The following is a 15,310-nucleotide window of genomic DNA, read 5'->3' as shown; positions in this document are numbered from 1 at the left end:
CGGTTCCCCGGAGGTAGCGGAGGAGGCGCTTGAGAGCCGCGAGGTGGGGCTCCCAGGGGTCGTGCATATGGAGACAGACCTGTTGCACGTCGTAGGAGATGTCCGGCCTGGTGAAAGTGAGGTACTGAAGGGCGCCGGCAAGACTCCTGTAGCCGGTGGGGTCCTCGACTGGGTCACCCGTGGCCTCAGAGAGCTTGGCCTGTGTGTCGACTGGGGTGGAGCAGGGCTTGCAGTCACTCATCTGGGCCCGCTCCAGAATGTCAAGAGTGTACTGTCGCTGGTGAAGGAGTCCTGAGGGGCGAGGCTCAGCGGTGACCCCCAGGAAGTGGTGAAGCACGCCCAGATCCTTGACCGGAAACTCCTGCTGAAGTGCGTCGACGAGGCGACGAAGAAGTGACGGACTGGAGGTGGTGAGGACAATGTCATCCACGTAGAGAAGCAAGTAGGCAGTCTATGCTCCATGATGGTGGACGAATAGAGACGTGTCTGACTTGGCCTCCACGAAGCCCAGTGTTACCAGGAACATAGCCAGTCTGGAGTGCCACGCCCGGGGGGGCCTGCTTGAGGCCATAGAGGGACCTGTTGAGCCGGCAGACCATGTCAGGGCGAGAGGAGTCCACGAATCCCGCCGGCTGACAGCAGTAGACGGTCTCGGTGAGGGCGTCGTGCAGGAAGGCGTTCTTGACGTCGAGCTGGTGAACTGGCCAGGAGCGAGCGAGGGCCAGCGAGAGCACCGTGCGGACGGTGGCCGGCTTCACAACCGGGCTGAAGGTCTAATCGTAGTCGACTCCAGGGCGCTGAGTGAAGCCCCGAAGAACCCAACGAGCCTTGTACCGCTCCAGGGTACCATCGGCTCGCCGCTTGTGCGTTCAGATCCACTTGCCGGTGACGACGTTGGTGCCGGGCGGACGGGGCACCAGATCCCACGTCTTGTTGGCGACGAGCACCGCGTACTCCTCCTCCATCACCCGATGCCAGTGGGGGTCCAGCAGGGCGGTGCGGACGGAGGAGGGTACCGGAGAAACCTGCGAGTCTCCGGTCGTGGCCGCCAGGACTCGAGGCGGCAGGGTACCAGCCGCGTGTCGCGTCACCATCGGGTGGACGTGCCGCGGGTCGCGGTGAAGGAGCGGCGGGTGGTACACCGGCGTCTCGACACGTGCCGCGGGCTGTCGCGGCGGAGGTGTAGGTGTCCCTGGCGGGAACTGGGCCACCGGCGGTGCTGCCGGAGGAGAGATCACCGGTGGGGACTGCGGCGGTGGTGGCGACGGCGGCGGTGGAGGTGCGAACCCGGCGGCGGCGGCCGACGCTGGTAGACGCGCACCGGCTGGGCGAAGCGGGGCGAAGGAGTCGGTACCGACGGCCCCGCAGGTGGTGCAGTCGCACCACCCCCGCTCGACCCGGGGGCGATCGGAGACGGGGCCCGCGGAGAGGCGACACCACCGTAGACGACACCACCGGACCCGGGCAAGGCACTAGGCCGGTAGGACCGGCAGGCGAGGACTGCAGAGAGAGGAAGGATAGGTGGCTCGACCACCGCGTTAGTCGGAAAAAGAGTGAAGAGGTCAAGGTAAGGGTCGGAGGAGGGTGGTGGAGGAGTAGGGAAATACGGACTCATCAAACACCACATGGCGAGAGATGAGGACCCGGCGAGAGGAGAGGTCAAAGCAGCGGTAGCCCTTGTGGTCCGGGGAGTACCCGAGAAACACACAGAGGGTGGAACGGGGTGCTAGCTTGTGAGGAGCAGTGACAGCGGTGTTCGGGTAGCAAGCACACCCGAAGACACGGAGTGGTCATACCGCGGAGGGGTACCGAAAAGTGTCTGGTGAGGAGTGGGGGCCGGGCACACAGTGGAAGGGAGACGATTGAGTAGGTAGGTAGAGGTGTGGAGGCCCTCGGCCTAGAAGCGTGCCGGTAGGTGCGCCTGGAGGAGAAGAGTGCGGATGGTGTCGTTGGTCGTGCGGATCATGCGCTCAGCCTTGCCGTTCTGGGAGGAGGTATACGGGCAAGACATGCAACTGCATCCCGTGGGAGAGAAAGAAGTCGCGGGAGGTGGAGTTATCGAACTCCCGACCATTGTCACACTGAACGGCCTTAATGGTGAGGCCGAACTGAGTGGACACCCAGACGAAGAAGTGGCGCAGGGCGGGGAAAGCCTCAGACTTGGCACGCAAAGGAAAAGTCCACACATAATGAGAAAAATCATCAAGCACCACAAGATAGTATTTGTAGCCTGACATACTGGTAATAGGTGAAGTCCACAAATCACAGTGTACAAGATCAAATGCATGAGTAGCATGCGAGGAAGAAGAAGAAAAAGGAAGACGAACATGGCGGCCTAACTGGCACGCATGACAAAGATGCTCATCATGTGATCTAGTACATGGGATAGTGGCACTACGAGTAAGCTACATCAAGGCATCGCATCCGGGGTGACCAAGGCGACGATGCCAGGTGGTAGAAGACGTGGTGGCAGCAAACACAGCAGCAGGGGTAGGTGACGAAGAAGAGGTGGCGGGCGGAAGCCGAAGGGTGTAGAGGGGGCCGGTGCTGTCACATCTGAGGAGGGTGCGCTGAGTTGCCGAATCCTTCACAGTAAGACCAGAAGAGTCAAACTCGACAGAACAAGAATTATCAGCAGTAAAACGACGAATGGAAAGAAGATTGTGGACCAAAGGAGCGACAAGAACATCGGGAATGCGAAAAGAGCCGGGAGGGCCGGCGGCACCCACAGATGTGACAGGAAGACACGAGCCATTCGCCACCATGATGGACGAAGGGAGAGAGGAAGGAGGGCGAACAGAGGTGAGTATACCAGGGTCGGGAGTGGTGTGGTAGGTAGCACCGGTGTTCGCGATCCACTCGGGACCCATTGACGGAGTCAGAGTGGGAGTCTGGAAGGCAGCCAGCGCGGCCGCGTCCCAACCAACCACCCCGGACGGTGGAGCAGACGCCAGCGTGGGCCACGACGAAGCGGCAGGCGTCGAGGTCCAAGGCGACGGAGAGGCGAAGGCGAACCCCGGCGGCGAGGTGAACCCCGGCTGCGCACCAGCGAACAAGGGCCGCCTGGGGACGAGCCTCAGGGCCTGGCCCCTGGAACGACCACATGGAGATGCGCCCTGACCACGGGTGGTGGAAAGTGGGCCAAGGCGCACCCTGTTGGGGTCCCGGCGTCGGTGCGTTGCCACGGGCACCACCGCCGGCACCACCACTGTGGCCACGGCGGCGACGGCCACCACCACCCCCGCCTCCGCCACCTCGACCCCCGCCGCCCCTGCTCGGCCCAGGTGGATGAGAGCCAAGGGTAGAATGTGACGGAGTAGGTGGACGGGTCGGGGTGATAGTCGCCAGAGCTGTCGAGGAGGACGAGGAAACCGGGCCGGAGATCGAGGCAGCCTGAGCACCCAGAGTGATCTCCAGGGCAAGGTCGTCACGGACCTGGAGGAAGGTAGGGAAGGGGCGCTGGCGCATGATCAACGACCGGAGGTGGGCGTAGCGATCGCTGAGGCCACGGAGGACGTTGAGGACGAGCATGCGGTCCTCCACGGGGCAGCCGAGATCACCAAGTGAGTCCGCCATGGTCCGCATCTTGCGGCAGTACTCACTGACGCTGAGGTCCCCCTGGACGAAGGTGCGGAAGGCCGCGTCGAGGCGGAGAGCCCGGGCCTCGGCGTTACCCAGGAACTGGCCCTCGATGGCTAGCCAAACAGCCCGAGCGTGAGGAAGGTTCCGGAGGAGGCTGTGGAGGTCGATGGAGATCGTCCCCACGATCCAGGTGAGCACGATGCTGTCGAGGCGGACCCATGCGGCAGTCGGCGCCATGCCGGTAGGGTCGCAGAGGACGTGGTCATCCAGGGCGTAGCGGCGAAGGGTAAGGAGGAGTAAGTCCCGCCAGCGTGCGTAGGACGACGACTCTGGCTCCAGGACGACAGGAACCATGAGGCGAATGTTCTGGACACTCCCAGCCTGAAGGTGGAGCTGAGCCACGAGTGGGTCAGTCGGGTCATGCCAGAGCATTGTGGGGATGGTGCGGGGCCCGGTTCCGACGGTCGGTGCGGGCGGGACGCCGTACACGCCGCCCACGGTGTCAGAGGAGGTGGCCCTGCCGTCGTGGGCCGCAGGCGAGGCGAGGAGCTGTTCCACCGTGGCAATCTGAGCAGCGATAGCGTCGGCGGCCTCACGCTCGCGCTCCCACACGAGGGTCACGTCCCGCAGACGTGCCTGTCGCGCCGCGTGCTCCGCGCGGGCAGCGGTGAGGGCGGCGACAGTGTATCCCGGGTGGGCAACCGGTGGAGGAGGCGGCTGGTCGACGATAGGATGTGGATCGACGACCAACGGAGGGGGGGGGTCGGTGGGGGAGGGTCCTTCGGACCGTTAACTCCCACCGGAACCGCACCCGCCACAGCAGCAAGGGCGGAGGCAGCGCTCGCGGCGGTGAGGTCCCCAACGGCGGCACGAGGCCTTGCCCCCCACGCTGTCCCGAGAGCAGAGGAGGCGGCGGTGGTTGGGGGCCGCGTACCAGGGGCAGAGGAGGCAGCGGCGGCTGCTGGGGGGCGTGTGCCCCCCGCCGGCGGCGACAGTGGCGCCAGACCCGCGCCCGCGTGGCCGGGAGGAGCAGCGGCTGCGGCGGCGCGCACGCCAGGGGCGGCAGCGCGCGCCCAAGAGGAAGAAGAGTGGGGAGGGAAGTGGTGCTCGCCGTCCATGGCTCGGCGCTGCAGAGGGTGTCGAGCTCGGCGGCCTGGCAGGGCGCCGGTCGGGTCCGGTGAGGGCGCGCGGGTGGCGGCGCATCGGGCTGGGGCGCGCCTGGGGAACAGGGGCGCGTGGCCCTGGCGGCGGCGCCGGCGGCGCGTCGGGCTGGGGTGGCGCCTGGAGAGTAGGAGCACGCGGCCCTAGCGGCGCGTTGGGCTGGGGGCGGCCGGGGCGGCGCCTGGAGGCAGCCTGGGTGGCGGCTGGAGAGGAGAGGAGGGGAGGGAGAAAACCTAGCTGGATACCATGTTAGAGTGGACGTACTAACCAGTTCAACCTAAAAGCTTAAGCTGATGGGAGAAGGTAGTTTATCCACTTATACACTTCAACACCCCTACTCACGTGCAGCCAGAGAGAAAGGCGCAAACATAGCCAAAGAGAAAGGCGCAAACGTGGAAATGAATGGGTGGAGGCACAAATAAAGCCTCTGCCAGGATTCGAACTCGAGACCTCTGGCTTTGATACCATGTTAAAGGGTTATCATTAACTATTAGGGCTAACCCTAGAGGGTAACTATATAGTGTTTTACATGGGCCACATGGGCCATATACTCTAACACTAGCAAAAAGACTGGCAGACACTTAATTCATTGGTCTTGCTTCCTGCAAATGCATGTATGCAACATCCCTTAGATAATGAGCTTTGATAACAGTTATTGTAAGATCAATGCATATGGCAGTTTAATTTATGACTTGTATTATTTCCTTTCTCTCTTAGTTTGACCCAGTAAAGCTAAAGAAACTTCGCCCAAGTTTCAAGGAGAATTGTGGTACCGTTACAGCTGGAAATGCTTCTAGTATAAGGTAGCTGCTTGAACTTATTTCTGATACCTTTTTGTCCTATAAAGGGTTTCTGAGACCTTGTTTTTCTGCAACATTTTGTTTAGCTGACAGATCTGAAGGACATGCTATTTCATTGTTGATAATTAAATTCTATCATATTATATTATGCATGCATTTGTCGACTTCATTGCTTCTATATTTGCTTTTATACTGCTTAGGTATGCTCTATGTTAAATAAATGATTAAATGGTAGCTTTTTCTTTAGAATTACAACTTAATTGGTGTAAATGATTTATTGCATAAGAAAGTAAAACTCTTTTTAATTTCTTCTTGGTTGTCCTACACCCTGTTCATCTCACTTCGTACTTGTCTATTTTTAGCTGACCAGTACTGTCCAGTGTACTAACTACTATTGCTTGTCTAGCCTTCTGCTACCACTTATATCTGATTTGCTTTATATCGTTCAGTGATGGAGCTGCTGCATTAGCTTTGGTGAGTGGGCAGAAGGCTCAAGAGCTTGGCCTGCAAGTCCTTGCAAGGATCAAAGGATATGCTGATGCAGCTCAAGTAAGCCACAGTAACAGTTGTTAGCTCCATTAAGAGTAGAGTGCACTTCTAGATATTTACATTGTGATAAAAATATTTTAGGATATAGGAAGTTATTTTTATGTGGAACAGTTTTATGTTACTATTTTAGATATTGGAGTTTATCAACTACCAGAATTTGTAATTTAGAATATTATTTTGTAAATATGTATCTTATTTCTATAGGCTCCTGAGCTTTTTACAACCACTCCAGCACTTGCCATACCAAAGGCTATCACAAATGCTGGATTAGAGTCATCCCATGTTGATTTCTATGAGATTAATGAAGCCTTTTCGGTATGTATTCAGTTTTTTTATCCACTAAATATTTTTTAAGATTTTTTGTTATGCATTGAGAGTTAGTTTTACTTGATTGCTTATTTTTTTTTGAAATGTCTTTTTACTTATCAAAATACAGGCTGTTGCACTTGCAAATCAAAAGCTCCTTGGAATTCCTTCAGTAAGTGTCATCTTTACTAAACTACCATTCTTTGTGGATTTTAAAAGTCAAAACATCACTTTCATATGCATTCGCTATTTTTTTATTTGCTATGCAGCAGCAACATGTAATCGCATGACAATAGTATTCTCTCTACTAACGGTATATGTGCGTGCAGGAAAAGACTAATGTTCATGGTGGAGCTGTATCTTTAGGACATCCTCTTGGGTGCAGTGGTGCTCGCATTTTGGTTACTCTTCTTGGTGTAAATTCTAGTCTTAAGATGTTTGTTTACAATCTGTTTTGTTTATGTTATATGTATATTTATATATTCCTATGTATACCCATTTTATATGGGTTTAGTGCATATTTACCCTCATGAACCGGTGTATATATACTCGCCTTAGGCCATCTCCAGCAGATCCCCTATCTCATCCTGTTATGTATTAGGATCTGGTGGGTTGATAGGATTTAATACGAGTGGTAGGTTTGAGATCTAGGGCTAGGACCCCGGCGCTTGGGGAGGTCGGCCACAGGGCTTTGCCCACAACCGACAAGAGAGAAGGGATTTCCTTCCAATCTCTTGTTTACCTTCAATTGATACAATCCCTCTCCTTATATAGAGATGGTTACTTGACCTCTAAGCACTAGATCTAATCTTATCTCAAACTAGCCTTATCTTTTATCTAACCAACCTAAGGGTGTGCTACAATATCGTCGTCACTGTAGCGGCATTGTAGTGCCCTCTTGGGCCCTGACACTACACCCCTCCTGGATATGCAGGTCGTCCTCGAGCTGCAACTTAACGATGACGCTAACGTCTAACGATGACTCCGCTGGACACAAACCTAACACCTAAAAAGAAGCCTTTTACATCTTGACTGATTTTATTATTCCGAATCCGAATTAGACCACGACTCTTTATTTTTGACCCTTTAAGATAAGGCGGACACCCTCCGCACATGGACCTACACATGTGCAGCCACCTGGATCCCACAGACGCCATTTGGACGAAAGGGGAGAACATGGATGGCCACCTGAAATAGGCCGCAACAATGACTAGTGGAGGCGCCCTCGTGGCGGCCGGTAGCGGAATGTGGTGGCGCTAAGCAGTGCGCCCTTGCCGATGACAAGGAGGGAGCACCTTCCCTACCGCTGCTGCAGTAGAGTTGGAGTTTGTCACCCGTGGAACACGCACCATGCTCGTGCTTTGAGACAGCGGGTCAACGCGGTTGCTGATGGCCATCCGACAGGGCGAGGTTGCGCCCCTATGTGCCGGGGTCGACCGCCACCAGGGCTGCCTCGAGCATCTGCCGGCGCACCTCCTGCAACCACCGCTGTAGGAGGCCACGCGCCGCAACCTGCAACCGCACCACCACTGACACCTTGCAGGCACTCGCCCACGCAATCGCCTTCCTCTCCGCGAGCTGCTGCAAGGTTGCTGAGACGATTGGGCGCCGTCGTTTGAAGATGGAGTGTTGTCCTTGCCGGCGCGCTAGGTGGCAGCGTGCCGCCGCTTGTACCTGCGACATCGATGCCCGGATGCCATCCACGCCCCCGTAGAAGACGTCATCGCAGTGCTGCTGTTGCGGCATAGGCATGGGGCGGTGAACAACAGGGTTGGTGAAGGAGACGTTGCCATCGTGAATTTCGGCTCCATCGTTGATGAGAGGGCATACAATTGAATTGGCGATGGTGATGGTGGCATGGAGATGAGGTAAAGGGACAGGCATCTCTGAGGGATGACTGCGCCTGATGTCACAATCTGTGTTTGCGGCGAAGGCATCGTGTACTGGGGTCCCCCCATAGCCATGGCGTATGATGGAATAGGGGAAGGCTATGGCGGCATGGGCAACAGATGAATAGGCAGGCATGGTGCCGCAGCAGCGTTGGGTGGGCGAATCGAGCCTGGAAGGGGGGACGGGACCGATGCCGGTGGCGTCGGCAATGCATGTTGCGGCGACGGAAGGGTGGTTTGGGACGTGTACCCTGGCGGTGGAAAATTGGTGGAGAGGAAGGCGGTGATGGCCGCCACGGAACGACCGAGATCGGCAACCGCCTGGGCTACGACTTATAGGGTGAGGGTCAGCCCTGGCCGGTGACGCGAGGGCAGGGGTTGAGGCGACTGGTGGTGGCGTAGAGGACGATGGAGGCGAGGTGGTGGTGGGTGGAGGGCCTGACATCACCGATACCAGATTGTTATGGATCAAAGATCTAGTGGGTTGATAGGATTTAATACGAGTTGTAGGTTTGGGGTCTAGGGCCAGGACCCCGGCGCTTTGGGAGGCCGGTCGCAGGGCTTTGCCCACGGCCGGCAAGAGAGAAGGGATTTCCTTCTAATCTCTTTCTTACCTTCAATTGATACAATCCCTCTCCTTATATAGAGAGGGTTACTTGACCTCTAAGCACTAGATCTAATCTTATCCCAAACTAGCATTATCTTTATCTAACCAACCTAAGGGCGTGCTTACAGTACCGCCATCGCTATAGCGGGCCCTCTTGGGCCCTGACACATCCCCTATCTTATCCCCATATTTCAATTTTCACTCTGCAAACAGTGTCAAACAGTGTCATCTGTAGTTTTTCGTCCCCTATTTTACACTATCCACCGAAGACAACCTTAGATCCTCATATTGTATATATGTGCTATTCCTAATATGGTACAGAGGAAGGATGAGAATAAAAAGAACGAGTCTCATAAAAGACAACATCCTGAGAGACCCTCATCTGGTGAGCAACTGGATCATTACAATGATATCCCTTGTGCTCAACACTATACCCTAGAAAAACACACTTAGTAGACTGAGCAGTCAACTTAGTACGTTCATGGGGTGCGAGTAACACATAGAAGACACAACCAAAGAGACGAAGACATGAGTAGTTAGGCACCTTGCCATAAAGACGCTCAAAAGGAATCCCACCCTGAATGACGAGGAAGGTTGAATATTAATCAAGTGGCAGTAGAAATAGCCTCAACCCAAAAATGAGAACAAATGATGCATGCATGAGAGAACGAGTAGTTTCAAGTAAATGACAATGCTTGCGCTCCGCAACACCATTCTGAGCATGAGCACCAAGACATAAAAACTGGACAAGAGTACCGTGCTCAGAAAGGGCTCGACAAAGAGCATTAGAAAGATCACTTGCAGAGTCGGCACGAAAGACACGAATAGGAGTATCAAAACGAGTGAACTGTAGCATCAAAAGTCTTATAAATAGATAAATCCCCACTGCGATGTTTCATGAAATAAATCCAAGTGCGATGAGAAAAATCATCTATAAAAATGATATAATTTCGATGGCCCCCTCCATAAGATCAAAAGGACGCTGAGAAACATACTCACTAGAATGGTGAGGAAGCTATATCTGCTTTCCTAACCGACAACCCTAATATTGATGTAGAGTTTCACGACCTAAAAGGGTGTAGGGCGTACCCAGTGCCGTAGGCTTCCCGCACTGTGCGGGGTCTGGGGAAGGGTATCTTTAAGCGCCAAGCCTTACCTGCATAATATGCAGAGGCTGGGGCTCGAACCCAGGACCTTCCGGTTACATACGGTAGGCTCTACCACTGCACCAGGCCCGCCCACCTAAAAGCGAACCCAAAATACCATGACTAATTAAAGTGGATAACCAGGAGCCACAAATATGACCCAAACGATGATGGCATTAAGCAAAAGACGAATTGGACATAGCCAAAGCGGAGCCAACAAGACCGACAGACACAACGGAGGAAAGACGAAGTCAGTCAAGGTCCCAAAGGTGCTTAAAATCACGATGACCAGTACCAACTAGGTGACCCGTGCGTCGGTCCTGAACATACCAAAAATCAAGATCAAGAACAACACGGCAGTCATGGTCAGTAATTAGACCAGCGAACATGAGTTGTGTAGTCAAAATAGGAACAAACGAAACAACAGGAATATGGAAAGAGTCTGACATTTGAGAACCCTGACCAACAATGGATAGGGGAGAGCTAACAACGGTATGAATAGTGAGAGCGAGAGGAAGGACTCATAGATGAAAGACATGTGCAATGAGGAATCATATGAAAAGAAGCACCTGTGTCTAGAATTCATTAATAAGTTCCTAAATTGAGAGAGTGAGAGGAAGGACTTATAGATGAAAGACAGGTGCAATGAGGATTCATATGAAAAGAAGCACCTGAGTTTAGAATCCATGGATAAATACCTGAAGTAGAGGGTGGAGGTGGTCCCTTGGTGGAAGACTGAGAAGCAACAACAAAACCTATAGGTAAAGAAGGCTGAGTCATAGAACCAGCAACTTCTATCTGTGTAGCAAAATCATTTCTTGTGTATCTAAACCACTTAGCGTGAGGTGCGACTTTATGCTGGAGCTAATGCAACGGTTGGGCTTTGGGCAAAAATGGAGGGATCTATTGTGCTTGCTCTGGGGATCTACAACCTCGAAGATTATTCTGAATGGGATACCGGGCAAACCAATCAGGCACCACTTTGGTCTCAGGCAAGGTGACCCCCTGTCGCCTATGCTGTTCATATTGGCTATGGACCCATTGCAGCGGTTACTAGATGCTGCCACTGATCATCATTTGCTTACACCAGTGTAGCCTGACCATATCGTAGTTCGCACTAGTCTCTATGCTGATGATGTTGGGCTTTTCTTAAAACCGACAACTCCGGATGTGAGAAATGTACAACAAATCCTGATACACTTCGGCAAGGCATCGAGCCTAAACATGAATATGGCAAAATCCACTTTATTCAGCATACAGACAGATCCGCAGGTGCTACACTCAGTGGCCCAACAGTTTCAGGGTTCGGTGGGTTCTTTCCTAGCTACTTATCTTGGTATGCCTCTGCATTTTGGTCGAGTCACTCGTGCCGCCGAACAGCTTGTGGTCGACAAGATTGCACACAAGCTTGCTGGGTGGAAGGGGAGACTACTGAACAGGGCAGGGAAACTAGTTCTAGTAAACTCAGTTTTATCTGCAATACCAGTTTACTGGATGACCTCTGTGAATTTGTCTAATTGGGCAATCAAGAAAATTGACCGCTTGAGGAGGAATTTCCTATTCAAGAACAATGATGATCATATGAGGGGCCACTACCTGGTGAGCTAGGACAATGTCTGTCGACCAAAAAAATTAGGCGGGCTGGGAGTTAAGCATCTGCCTCGCTTCAACAGAGCACTCAGGCTTCGATGGCTTTGGTATAAATGGGCTGACACATGCAAACCATAGGCCACTTTACCTCATGCCGCCACCGAAGCTGAAATGGCACTCTTCCGGCCATGTACAGTTCTCACTCTAGGAAATGGGGAAAGGATAAATTTCTGGAAGGATAGGTGGATTAATGGTACAACACCTATGGACATAGCCCCTAGCTGCTTCAGGCTTGCAAGGAGGAAGAATCACTCAGTAAAAAATGCTCTTCCAAGGAACATGTGGATGGTGGGTCTTCACCGTCTTACTACTAATGACCAGGCTCGTCAGTTCCTTCACCTTTGGCTTGTTGTAAGGTCTGTTCAGTTAACTGACCAACAGGACACTGTCACATGGAATTTTGGGAACACCAATTGCGACACGGCTAGTTCGGCGTATCAAGTCCAATTCTTCGGTACCATAAACAAGCACAAGTGGATGAAGATTTGGAAGGCAAAGGTGCCAAGTAAATGCAAGATTTTTCTCTAGCTTCTCCTACAGAGTCGACTACCTACTGCGGATAGAATTGTCAGGCATGGGGGACACGCGGTTCTTACCTGCACCCTTTGCCAGAATGATCCTGAATCTCATATACACTTGATGGCATCTTGCAGTTATGCCCTCCGTTGCTGGCAACTAATTGCAAATTGTTTCCATCTTAATCTGCCGTCACAAGTCCCACAAGGAATATCGCATTGGTGGCAGGCATTGGTCCGGTCGGCGCGGGACGCACATCAACTGCAAGTGATGATCTACACTATATGGAATATTTGGAAAGAGCGATGTCGTAGGGTTTTTCAGTATAAGGAACAAGTCTTTCACATGCTGGCCTCACAAATCCAAGAGGAGATCTGCTCATTTCGGTTGGCCTTGGCAACAACTCTGTAATCCATATCCTTTGTATCCAATCAACTATAATACGCCCTCCCCCTATCTCTTTTTTTGTATCTGCACAATCTTCTATTCTACTATAATGAAACGGTACAGCCACTACCGAATGTTTCCTCAAAAACTAAGACCCTCAAGTACAGGAACCACCGGTACCCTGTGATAGCCTTTTTCTTCCTGAAACAATGCGACTCCACATCCCCATTTCTATTTCAATGGTCACAATGAAAACCACCACGTTCTCCCTGTGTTGAAGCCTTGAAGGGACAAGTGAAGAAGGCACCATCGGTGGAGAGGACGAACGAGCAGCCAAAACTGGCGAAGACTATACCAGGCCAGTAACATGCCAAGGTACTATTTGGTTCACGAAATGTAACGCAAAGGGTAATAGTAATGGTTTACACTCGATTACTGTCGGTAACAAGTTTGAATAGTCCGATATCAATTTTTAGTATAGTATCTGATTACGGTTGGACTAAAACAAACATTATTTAACGTTATCACTTACCCATTACGTTACAAATATGTGAACCAAACGGTACCTAAGAGCCTCCTCATTACAAACACTAGTAAGAGATCCATAAAAGAAATACAAGGGTGATGAACGAGTAATTGACCTGAAGAGGCTCAAACTTGTCACAAAGCTGGGTCAAGTCGTAGGTACGTCAAAGCTCAAGAGCAACCTTCTAACCCTGGCAAGACTGGCAAACATTCGGTGACAACTAGGGACCAAGCGTATCAAGCTGACTCCAAATAGCATACATCTGAGCTAGAAATCCATTGGACATAAATATCCGACTCGATAATAAAGATATAAAGAATACCTCAATCTTCAACCTGCCACCAACTAGGACAAATACTTAATTAATAAGTGAGTCTTACGAGCATGGATAAGACAACCAACAAATTTACTTTGCTTGATCCCTCGATAAAAATATAAGGAGAAGAGCTGACGCTCTGTTTCTACCAAATATTGTAAGGTTATATGGTCCATATATTTATAGTCTCTAGAGAACTTGCTCTTCAAGCAAACTAGAGGAGTCCTTTTAGATTTAAACTTCTCATTTCTTAGCAAATTAACCTTATTTTCTAAGCAAACTCACTCTTATTTCATAAACAATTCTCTATTTTACTTTCCTGATTTTATCCACACTCCCCATATATTGTAGACCCTCCCCCGGTCCGGAGGGAACCACAGGGGCGGTGGCGGCTGTGTTCTCTGGTTCGAGGCCTGGCCAAGGCCTCCGTTGGCCAAACATGGGACCCATATTTAAGCGGGTGACACAGACACTAGCTTATTGATTTTAAATGTGCGAATAGTACCTTGTATAAACCTGCAAATGTAGATTTCACATTGATATTTGACTCAGATTATGAGAGCCGCCACATGTTCCAATCCCTTGTTTTACTTTTTGCCATCGGTCGGTAGTCTCTCGTTTTTTTCTCTCGGACTCACATGGGAGAACCGCGCATACAAAAATTGATCCATATATAAACTACAAAACACTCTACTACCCTTATGTTTCTCTTCGTTTTCTTTAATAAAAATCTTGGACATAATATGTTGTCATCGTATTTGGAAATCAAATAGATGGTGCTCGCCCCCCATAATCCTTTGTTTTTAACAGGTTCTGAGGGCAAAGAGTGGCAAGATTGGAGTTGCTGGTGTCTGCAACGGTGGAGGCGGAGCATCAGCTCTTGTTGTCGAGCTTGCATGAGAAACCTAGACCTTGTAAGACTGAAAACACTGAATATATCTCAACTCAAATGGATTCTTTTACTACATGACAAAGTATTAAAAAGGTGCTAACCAATATCAGTTGCTATTTCAACTTGTAATATGATTGCATATTCAGCTGAACCTACTCGAGTAATCTTTTCTTTGTTATAACTGTTGTTCAAACTGCTGCAGCTTGATATTGCAGGTGCAATCTTTTCAGTAGTTAGCAACAGCTCCCTGTGATGATCTTGTAATCTTGTGTTGATGTTTATTTTCCATTGTATTAGTTCATAGAATATTCTTATCTTAACTTGGCAATAAAGTGATGTCGTGCTTCTGTTAGGGTGTGTTTGGTTGAGGAGTGAAGGAAAATATAGTGACTCCATTCCAATTTTCTGGATGTTTGGTTTTCAACAAAATAATAGCGGAGCGGCCCTTGGATCTCCATATATAAATTTACCATAAATAGTTAGAACACACCTCCACAGAAAACGACCGGACGTGAGTTCTCAACCGAACGCGAGCGCTCTCCCCGTTTCCTCCCCTCTACACTCATACGGCTCTCTAACCAAACAAAGAATGGAGCGGTTCTACTCTATTATACTCTAACCAAACAAAAAATAGAGTAGCTCTGTTTTTCTTGCCAAACACAGAATAGAACGGTTCCATTCTCAAATACTGGAATGGAACCACTCCATTCTATTTGACTCTCCAACCAATAAACGTACAATATCCTGAAATAAGGTAGTGTTTGGTTGAGGAGCCAAGTAGAACGGAGCCGTTCCATCCCTGATTCTAGGAACGGAGCCGCTCTGTTCTGTGTTTGGTAATCTAGAACGGAGCGGTTCTGTTTTTTGTTTGGTTGCAGAGTGAACGGAACGGAGCGTGACTGTGAGAGCGGGATTGGAACGGAGCGGCTCCGTTCCATTGATTTTTTGGAGCGGAATGGTTCCGGATCTGAGGAGAATATTCCC

At 51.2% G+C, this 15,310-nt stretch overlaps 1 protein-coding gene across 1 annotated transcript in view; it reads left to right on the top strand.

The window, feature by feature from the left end:
- LOC103640265 (acetyl-CoA acetyltransferase, cytosolic 1) overlaps positions 1-14,334 on the top strand; it is a 29,284-nt gene extending 14,950 nt beyond the window's left edge. Inside the window, exons 8-13 of the mRNA XM_020544169.1 lie at positions 5,461-5,546; positions 5,993-6,092; positions 6,297-6,407; positions 6,529-6,570; positions 6,728-6,814; positions 14,245-14,334. Of these exons, the coding sequence (XP_020399758.1) occupies positions 5,461-5,546; positions 5,993-6,092; positions 6,297-6,407; positions 6,529-6,570; positions 6,728-6,814; positions 14,245-14,334 (516 nt within the window). The remainder of the gene's footprint in view (positions 1-5,460; positions 5,547-5,992; positions 6,093-6,296; positions 6,408-6,528; positions 6,571-6,727; positions 6,815-14,244) is intronic.
- Positions 14,335-15,310: the final 976 nt, after the last annotated feature.

The sequence above is a fragment of the Zea mays genome, chromosome 9 (genome assembly GCF_902167145.1).
Source record: "Zea mays cultivar B73 chromosome 9, Zm-B73-REFERENCE-NAM-5.0, whole genome shotgun sequence".
NCBI lineage: Eukaryota > Viridiplantae > Streptophyta > Magnoliopsida > Poales > Poaceae > Zea > Zea mays.
This window is presented reverse-complemented; position numbering and strand designations above follow the sequence as displayed.